Genomic DNA, 10,897 nt, shown 5'->3' on the forward strand with positions numbered 1-10,897 from the left:
TGTTTTATTATTGAGGGAAAAAATCAAATGCGCATGCTTCAAACATTCCAAAAAAAAAAAAATTGAAAAGAAAAGAAAAAGGTTGTTGGTGGCTTTAAGGTCTAGATTTTTAGATTATTACGGAGTTCGGACGACCTGATCTCGGACTTTGTACTGTATTTCCCGTGTTATGCCTTAAACTTGTGTAAATTTTATGATATGCGCACCATTTTTCATGCAGTCAACTCCCGATTAATCAAGTGGCCTACAGTATGGCCACTTGGCTTTGTGTAAAAAAGAAGCCAATTCCTACAGTATAGTTGTCTGCAGTTCCACATTGATTCCATACTAAATACAAAAGTAATGCACGCAAAAATATTGCCGTTTTTGGTTAGAGCGCTACTTCAATTTACATAAATAGAGGAACTTTTTCTTCAGATTAAACTGCTTGAAAATGCAAGGTAAATTGTTAATCGTATTTGTATATTAATTAATTATACATACATTCAATCTGCCTTCAATTTAACAGTAATTATGAGTTAACCGTTGATGTCGTCCCCATTATTAATTTACTAAATCAGGATTTACACTAACTACCCTCTTAGAAAAGTTAAGTGCTTACGCATTCATAAATGTGATTATCAGTCAAAAGAAAAAGTAACCAATTGCAGTTGTGAGGATTTTCATTGTTAAATAAAGAGACAAAGCATTTAGCAGAAAAATTTGGGTATTTATTTGTGGAGATGATCTCTGTAATGAGAAAAAGGTCTTCAGTTCGGTTATCTGAGCGTTTTTAATTTTGATCTCAAACCAGAAATATACTTTTAACATTGAAGTTCATTCCACCTTATTTAGTATTAGTGCGTCATCATCCACTGAAAGGATCTTCCCTTGATTCTGAAATGTCACGATGTATTATTCTAAGCGCCAGATGTCTAAACAATTTTTTCGATCCAGATTACTTGTATTAAAAGTAACCCTTTTATACACCGTTGCGTCAAAAATTGATTTCCACACCATACTTCTGTTTCACTTCGAGAGCTGTGGCTTTATTGGCCTGCCCTTTGGACCATTTCTACGTCACTGCAACGCAGAATGCTGCCAGCCGCTTATGGAAAAGTTACTACTAACATTTGTCTGTTTTCTTACAACAAAAAGAGCATTCACTCGTCTTTCTTCAGGAATGTGAAGTTGGCGCCAACCGCCAATCATCATCATCTTTCAAAAATGTGTGTTTATCCATTCGCCATGTCTGAAGTGTAACACTGAACTACTTCAACGAAAAAATTTATCTTCTTTAAATGAACTTTTTATTTTCGTCTCCGGCCGCTGGCGTCTTCGAGATATACATTAATGAGAGCTTGATTGTTGATATTTGGATACAGATTCCTTTTAATCTTTAAGATTATTATGATTGACTACTTTACAGTAGGCCGTGGGAAAGTACTACATATATGTCAAATTAAAGTCCAAATAAACAGTTGTGAAAAACGTTGAAAGATCTGTGTACTTTCTTTTTTTAATCAAGATCTTTTCAAAATTCTCATTGAATAAATTTTTATAAAGATTTAAGAGTTAGGCATAAAAAATTTTGTTGGTATCCACTGTAAAGGTCATTAAATTTAATTCTCTCCTAGAGCAGAGTATTTTTTAGGATTCAGATAATCTATACAGTACCGCGTATTTTGACTAATGTTATATGTTTATTGCACTAGTCATTTTATGTTAAAGGCAGCTAAGCTCTTTTTAAATGCATTTTTGACGCAGTGTGTGTAAAAATTTTAGTAATAGAAATTGTAATTGCTTGTTAAACATATTTATAATTATTAAATAAAATACTAATATTTTCGGTTGCATTTCGGATATTTCATTTTCATTATATCTAAAATCTTACTATGGACATACAAATGGGTAACTATTAATGGTTTGATAGATGAACTAGCATCGGAAATATTTGTATTAAATGTTCGTAAAATGTGGTTAAATATCTATTCTTCGTTAAAAAAAAGGTGGGTCATGAAATAAAGAACATCAAAGGTAAAAGCACTAAAGAACTTGGCTTTATTGGCTAATGTTTTATGAACAAGATGACAGAGCCAAGTTGTACTATTTAAAATGCATATTATAATAAATATGTAATTATGCCTTATACAGTACAAAGTCCGAAATCCGGACGTCCATTATCCGAAATAATGTAAAATCCGGACCTCAAAGCCACAAACTTTTTTATTTATTTATTTATTTATTTTAAATCCTTTACGCATGCGCATTTGATTTTTTCTTCTAAAATAAAACATGTGGAGATTTTCACTTAAAAATTCCGATTCTTAATTTCACTTAGGCAGTAAATAAAATACTTCGTTATGGAAAAACAATCATGTAAGTATAAATCTGTGAGATTAATAATTTGGCTACGTAGCTGAGTGTCTACTTGGCGCGAAACATTCATCTATTTTATACTTGACGCCGATCTGGCAAGTCATTATATTTTGCTTTCATCCCCCATGTTTATCAATACATGACAGCTTCAGTAATAACTCATGCAGTGATGTCTAAACTTTTTTTTTTATATTAGTAATTGAATAACAAAAATATGGCAACCTTTTATGCTAATATTACGCTTGGCGATGATTATAGATTTTTAAATGCTCTAACAAATGTTGACCAGGAAAAATTCAACAAAATTTCTTTTCATACGCTAAAAATAGATTTTGTTAATGAAACTCATAGGCCAAAAGATTACATTTAGTGCTATTTGAATTAAGAATAACTGATATGCAATTCACCATAAACCCAGAAACGGCGGCAGGATATGTTGGCACCAGACGGCATAATTTAGGGAAAACGAAATTTTTGGAATTTGGAGAAGCCACCTAGCGGCAAAATTAAGGGATGAGAAGTTTTTATGATTTAGGAAAAGCACTGGGATCCAAAGTTATGGCACTATAAAATTTTAGCACTTGGAAAGCGCTTTGTAGCAGAATTTAGGACCCGTAGAGACTGCACCAGGCGGTATCTAGCGCCGGCCCTAGATAAAGCCTTAAGTATATGTGGGAGTTTATTTATTATGGGCTCAGATAATTTTGAAGCATGTGCAAGAAATAAACGTAGTTATAGTAAATAACTAAACTAATACAGGCTTAATTCAGTACGCAATAGGAGCAAGACAAAATTTAGCGAACCAACTTGGCTTTCGTCGCCAATCTTGTGATACACAGCCAATAATGTATAACGGACGCTATTAAGCTAGGCAAAAATTATCTTTACTGATTCTGAAGCATTTCAATTAATGTAGCAGAAAGGCAGATCCCTCTCAAAATTATAGGAGTATGGCATTGAAAAGTCCACTGTGTATGACACAAGAAGAAGGAACTTTTTGAATTTTTTGTGGAAGCATCTTAAACAACTTACATTGGAAGAAATGTTTAATAAAGTAAACAAATAAATATTAAGGTTTTTTTGTTTTGTTTTTGTTTTTTGTAAATTTTGATACCCTTTAGATCATAATTGTTCTTTATTCTATAAATTACGATTTCGTGTTTTTAATTGTATAATTTCTGCATGCCATCTTACCAGATTTAACGTGATGATCTATTATCCGGAATCGCCGAAGTCCCGACCAGTCCGATTTCGGACTTTGTACGAGGTTTAATGATTTTAGTTCCCTCGAAGACAAATTTTTTTTGTTTTCTTCGATTTTCTCAATAAGTATTGACTCAGTACCCAGCCATATGCAAATGGAGGTGATCGAGATTCAATGCAACTCAAATTTGAAAGCAAAATTCATTGAAGTGGGCGTGCCTGAATTTTACAAACATTTACCAGCCAGGTTTGAAAATACTCAAAAATTCACATATGAAATTATTTCCATGTTTGGTAGCACTTGTCGGTGCGAGCAGTTGATTTTCAGTCATGAAAGGTAATAAGTCTCCTATTAGAAACCGTATTAATGATGCTCACCTTGGGTCAGCGTTGAAAGTTATCACAGCAAACAAAATTTCTCCCGAAATAAGAAAGATAATAGCAGAGAAGAGATGTCAAGTATCAGGACGTAAACATTAAATTTTTCTTGTTCTTTTCTATATAAATATATATATATGTTTATTATTGTATTATTCGAAATAAATCTACGTTTCTATGAATATTTATTTTTTTTTTATTTTTTTTTTTATTTTTATTTTTTTATTTGCGGCCCGCCTAAAGTTAAACCTTGTTTGTTTGGCCCAAGTGTACCTATGAGTTTGACATCCCTGGTGTAGAGTATTCTAGATTAAACAATAAAAAAGAAAAAATTACATTTTTTAAGAATTTTTTTTTAAAAAATTACTTTTTACAAAACTAATTTCTTTTTAGTCTTTTAAACTCTCATATTTTATTTCATAATTTTATACGTGGCTAACAATTGGTGGCAAATAAAAAGCGCACATTTTAACTGATGCCGCTCTAACAGAATAGTACCCATTTTTCATATAAATGTTTGCTAATATATTTGTAACATCTGTAAAAGATTGCAACTTTAATGGCTTTTGAAAGCAATATAAATTTTGGAAATAAGTTTGATAGTGAACCATTTCCTATGAAACCAGTATTTGCTAGCAAATTTTTGCAGTGGTTCTCAGAGTAATCACTATTTGTATTCAATTTCATGTGATATGTTTGTGTGAAGGAAAGAACATTAATCAGTATACCATTAAAAACTTTCAGTTTTTAAATTAAAGATTTTTATTTTGTAGTTTATAATTAGGGCTGGGGAGTCGGAGTTCGAGCTGGAGTTGCTAAAAACAGGTCGACTCCGACTCCAGTTTGAATTTGAGATGAAATTAAAATGAATTGAAAAAAAAATTAATGAAAAGCTGATTTATTATTTTTATTTATGGACTATATACATTAATAAATAGTTATTTTCTATTTTATTGACATATTAATAAATAAATATAAGGGAGGAGGATGGATGTGATATTTGCCATTAGTGATTAAATTGATTCATTTAGTTACAAATTTCACTGGTAAATTTAGGTAAGCAGCAATAGCAGCAAGAACTCCTAAAATTGATGCCATTCTTAGGAAGTGAGCTAGAAAAGAAGCAATTATTGATCAAGCAACACGATAAAGAAGTACATATTTGATGATAGAGAGGTTGTTAGAATTAAGAGCTTTTTTAGATGATGTAGATAACCCTAATGTTTCACTAACAGAAAGACTGTGGAATGATCTTGCAGAATTGGAAACTCTTCTTTCTACACCGTATATAACCACAAAAAAGCTGCAATCTGAAGAATTGACAGAATGCGAGAATGGAAGAATGTGATGTTTGTTCTTTCTGAAATGGAGGGTTTATTGCAGAAAGAATTATTTCTTCATAGTTTGCTAGCCATTGAGATCTTGCTGGGTTCAATATATGTAGATCCGAAACACTGAATTTTCTTGAATGATGAACATATTTAAAAGGCAAAGAAAGCCATCTGTGAACTTTCATTAAGAATGAAATTATTCTCAGAACAATTGAAGAATTCAAATCAGGACAGTCAAACTGCAGACATTGTAATTGAGTCTCTACCATCCTCTTCCAGTGATGAACTAGATAAAAGGCTAAGACAAAGTGAAGGAAAATTAAGAACCAAGATCCTTTAGATATAAAAATAAAAAAATACAAACAAGATTTCTACATGGCCTTTGAAGAAATATGATTATGCTCACCTCTTTTAGATCTTATAAAAATCTATCCTGAAAAGTTAAAAGAAGTAGCCCTAACAGTAACAGCCTCCTACTCAAGTTAGTGTGGAAAGACTCTTCTCAGCTCTGAAGTTTATCAAATCAGATCTATGGCCCTCCAACAAAGATCTTGCCGAAGCTATACTGTTTCTGAGAAATAACTAATGCCAGTTTTTCCGTCTCATAATAAATGCTAATTTATATAAATAATTTGCTATGCCATCAGTTTTTTCCTGTAGCAACTATTACTTCTTTTATATTAAAAAAATAAACTGTAACCCATGTGTATATGTTTACATATATATGAGGGAGTCAAGTCGGAGTCTTTAAAATTCCAGGAGTCGGAGTCGGTCATCTTCCCTACCAACTCCACAGCCCTGCTTATAATAACTTTAAAATCTTAATTTTTATGGTAAAATATTGCATTATTTTTAATTATGGCTCTATATTCTATATTATAGGTAGTCACACCTCAGAAAATAGGAGCTGTATATTTGTATGACATACCATCTGGTGCAAAATTAAGTGAAAGAAATGAACAGTCTAAATCTTCATCACCAGTATCCCGCTACCCTATGCAAGGATGCGTAACAGGTTTGCTTATTTAAAGTATTGTCTGTCAGGGAGCTTTTAAATTTGAATTTCAGTAATGGTTTCTAATAAAATATTCTCAGTTAATTAGCAATATATTTATAGTATGACCTAGTTGCAATAAGAGCTCTATCTCAATATTCTGTACCACAATGTTATTGCATATACTAGTCAGTAATTTTATGTATATAAAAGAAATATTGCGAAATTATTTTTCCTAAGTATTACAATTTGCCTAATAAAATAAACTGTGTTCCAGTTCTCTGTGATCTGAGAAATTTATTACAACCTAAAATGAAATAAATAACTTTTTTTTAATTATCAAAGTTAGTTCATTATCTTTTCCAAACAAGCATTTCCTTTCCACTTCTCCTCTCCACTCCGACACATACTACAAGTAAAATGCATAAAATAATTTTTTTATAAAATTATGGCATAAAGATTGAGTTATATTATTAAGTGCATTACTGATAATTGCAGTGTTGCAATTTAATTTTTTTTTTTTTTTTTTTTTTTTTTTAGTGTTATTTGTTTAACGCAACATTAAATCATAAGTTTTACATAGCTAGAATATTTGTTCTTGACAAATAATTTTGCATCATTTCAACTTATTTTGAGCAAGTTATTTATCTCACCTTTACCCTCCAAATTGAGTGCATCATTTTTGAAAGCACAAAGTTGCAAAATTTGAAATAAGTGCAGTTAAAATCAGCAACAACCATATTTAAAAGAGCTTAGTATTTTAATTTTACGACTTAATAATTCATATCCAGTTTATCCATTTGACTTCATTTCATTGAAATAGGGGGAAATGAGTATTCTGAAGTGTAATAAAAATAAAAGTCTGCTTAAAAGCAGGTTCATTTTTATATTCTTCGACATTTATTTCTACATTTCTTTTTTGAAAGTAAAATGAAATAAATGGAATAATATTAAAATAAAGAACAAGGGTGATTGTTGTCCAGAATTGCAGGTTTTCCCGCTTAGCTTAAAACCAGAATTTCCAGATTTGTAAAATATTCAGCCATTATCTTTCTCAAATTTTGTTTAGATACATTATTCAGAGATTTCATGAAATGAAAGTCCATAGACTATATAAACACTAAATACCTTTAAAACTAAAAGAGTGGGGGGGGGGACAAAAACTGATGGTATAAACTTTTGGGCTGAAGGCAGATGGAAAACAGAGCAAAGCTGATTAAATCTGTTTTAACATGCTTCCTTTGACCTTTTGTTGAAAACTCCTTTTATTACATAGGTGATATTATGATGCAGTGTAGAGAGCAACTTTAACACTGATAGCCAGGCTACAGAGACTATAAAATATTATTTATTTTCATTACTCAAAAATAAATGTGAAGTTTTTTGGGAGGAAATCCTGATTGACCTGACCTAAGACCTAAACACCTGATTAATAAAGATTTTAGGGATAACTAATTGACTAACTAATCAGCAAGCCAAAATTCTTTACATTCCATTGAACCGTTCTGTTTTTTTCTTAGCAGTACTTATCTAAACACCTGCTGATATGCATACTTTAAACTTTAATCTAATACATAAAGTTTTAAATGAAAAAACCACTGCATGTATCAAAATCTCTTGCTGATGATGCTGAACTTTAAATGTTTAGCAGAGAAAAATTTTAAATCACAGTTCCTCCTCACAAGCAAGCTAAACTTGGCAATTATTTGCAAGAATGTTGCTAAACCAAAATAGTACCAGTAGGTACCTGAGTGAAATTATGCACTAAAATATTAATGAGTTTTTTAAAGTTTTTTTGGCTTCACTAATAAAATTGCTTGAAAATATGCATGTATAATTAATTTTATATGTGTGTATTAATAATCTGAATTATTCAAAATCATGCTAGATTTTTATTCCACAATGGTTTTCAGGATTTCTGAAATGGTTTCGCAATCTCTCCTGATAAAGAAAATATGTAGATTCCTTTAAACCTGTATATTATTATAAAATTTAATATTATCTGTAAGACTTTATTTTGGATGTCCACAAAATAATAGACCTTTGCAATCAACTTATTATAAGTATTAAAAATGTGCTTTATGTATAATATTTGTGTTCATTGTTAAAATCTTCAGAAAGTGTTGTAAAGAAATTCAAATAAAATTACATTTTAAAAGTTTAACTTGCACTGTATTTCACTATATACGAGGGGTGATCCCAAAAAAGTTTACAAGGCAAATGAAAAAGTATTTATTAACAAAAGAAACAAGATACAAATGGGAATCAAGAGACACATCTGACCTTCACTTTTCCACATAGTCGCCAAACCTGTTTAGGCATTTGTCAGAACTTTCGACCAACTTGTTTATCCCGTTTTGGTAGTAATCAGTACCCTGCTCATTGAACCATTTCTCGGCAGCTGTTTTCACTGCATCGTCTGAGGTGAACCGTGTTCCGGATAAGTATCGCTTCAACACCGGAAAAATGAAATAGTCACTTGGAGCCAAATTGGGGCTGTATGGGGGGTGATTCCAGACCTCCCACTTGAACCTTTGCAACAATTCCTGAGTCTGGTAAGCTGTATGGGGCCTGGCATTGTCATGCAGAAGAATGATGCCTTTGCTCAGTAATCCAGGCCGTTTGCGTCAGATGGCTTTACGCAATTTCGTTAAGGTGGCACAATAACGATTGGCCTTAATGGTATGGCCACGCTCCAAATACTCGATTAGGATAACACCAGTCGTATCCCAGAAAACGGTTGCCATCACTTTACTGGCAGAGGGTGTGACCTTAAACTTCTTCCTCGTCGGTGATCCAGCGTGTTTCCACTCCATCGTGGCTCTTTTGGATGTGGGGGTGAAGGGATGAAGCCATGTTTCATCACCAGTAACGATGCGATCAATGAAGTGTTGGCCGTCTGAATGGTATTGCTGAAGAAATGTGAGGCTGCACATCATTCAAGTGGTCTTATGCTCCACGGACAACACATGTGGAACCCAGGGGGCACAAACTTTGGAATATCGCAACTCATCGGTTACGATATGCTGAACGTTACCATAACTCAGGTCCATCTCTGAGGAAATCTCACGCATGGTTACTCATTGATCTCTTTGAATGATTTCCTCAACACGTGCCGTGTTGATATCCGTCCTTGAAGAACTTGGACGGCCGCTCGCTTCCATATTGCGGTTTTCCACATGCTCCCTGCCCGCTTGATAAGAAGGACACCATTTCGCTACCTGTTGCCTACTCATTGCTTTGTCCCCGTATACCTCAACGATTTGTCTGTGAATTTCAGATGCAGCCACATTCTTGGCCCATAAGAATCAAATTACAACTCACACCTCTATGTGAGACCACTTTTCTAGACGTCATGCCATTACTGACGCTATTTACTCGTAGAATCGCTGTAGGACAACTAGCGCCATTTGTCAACCACCCTGGGTGGAAATATTTGCTCCACAATTATTATGTTTCAAATGCTTCTGCTTGTAAACTTTTTTTGGGATCAACATATTAAAGAAAAGGTTGAAGGAGCCAATGTAATCGGTTCTTGAAATTAAAATGGAGCTTGAATGTTTGTAAATGTATAGTGTCTGTGTGATAAGGAGGTACTTTAAATATGCGGAAGCCGAAATTTCTCTCAAGAGGTTGGTGGTAGGGGGAGGGAAGGAGACCCTCGGACCTGTTGCCGCGGGTGTTCGAGATATAATTTAGAGTTTTTTCATTGGATGACTGGTACATGAGCCTTGCAAAGGTATATCCTACATGCATTTATAGTTACAGTTTATATTTTGCTAGAAGTGAAATTCACGTAATGTAAATCGTAATATGTTCCTTAAGGTGTTATTGTTTCCATTCCTTAAATAACGCGTCTCTTTCTTACATATATTATTAAAGCAGTATCCTAGTTTAATGTCAAAAGATAATTTGAGCAGCCCTGATCGATTTATTTGAAGATCCACTGGTATTTAAAAGCTATAGAAGCTCTGTGCTATGTTGGGTCTGTGAGCTCTGCACAAATTGTCAGATACAAATTTAAAACAACAAAAATAAATTTGCACTTATTATCTCTTTAGAGAATTAGAAGGGCAATTTTTCAATCTTAAGCCACTTAAAAGGAGAAGTTAATCCTTTACAAGGATATAAATTATAAAAAGAGTGACAAGGTATCATCTATAACACTTGAAGGAAAATTTCCTTCATTCAAAGATAATGCTAGGAAGTGGAAGGAATTACCTATGACAATTTATTTTGTGAAAAATTGTCCCATCTCTAAAAATTCTTTTGTGAACAGTTATCACAAATAAAGTATATTATTAATGATAAAAAAGAAGATTTTCTAGCTAAGAGGAGGGTTTTTATCATCTTGGCAACTCACAACTTCATACAAATTTCAGCATGAGAAATGGTGCAAAATTAAGTATTCAAAAAAGCATTCAATTCATTCTTTGGGAAAAAATGCAAGAGCTTCTGTCACCAGGGTAGTAAAAATTTTGGAATTTAATTGTAAATAATAGTACTTGCTGTATCTTTTTTTGGTTGTTTGTTCATTTGTTGCTTTATATTAAAATTTACTTTTAAGAAACTTTTTTATTTCATAGATGGTCCAGTATCAATAGTATTTTATCTTGCATCACGCAATGATAAA

General features: G+C 32.6%; 1 protein-coding gene across 2 annotated transcripts in view; it reads left to right on the forward strand.

The window, feature by feature from the left end:
• Positions 1-10,897, forward strand: part of p130CAS (Serine_rich_CAS and FAT-like_CAS_C domain-containing protein p130CAS) — a 157,110-nt gene that overhangs the window by 135,827 nt on the left and 10,386 nt on the right. For both annotated transcript variants that reach the window (XM_035355588.2, XM_035355587.2), the window contains one exon: positions 6,153-6,285. In XM_035355588.2, the coding sequence (XP_035211479.1) occupies positions 6,153-6,285 (133 nt within the window). The remainder of the gene's footprint in view (positions 1-6,152; positions 6,286-10,897) is intronic.

This window comes from Stegodyphus dumicola, chromosome 1 (assembly GCF_044657685.1).
Source record: "Stegodyphus dumicola isolate Sdum_Otavi_A_Nest chromosome 1, ASM4465768v1".
In the NCBI taxonomy this organism is placed as follows: Eukaryota; Metazoa; Arthropoda; class Arachnida; order Araneae; family Eresidae; genus Stegodyphus; species Stegodyphus dumicola.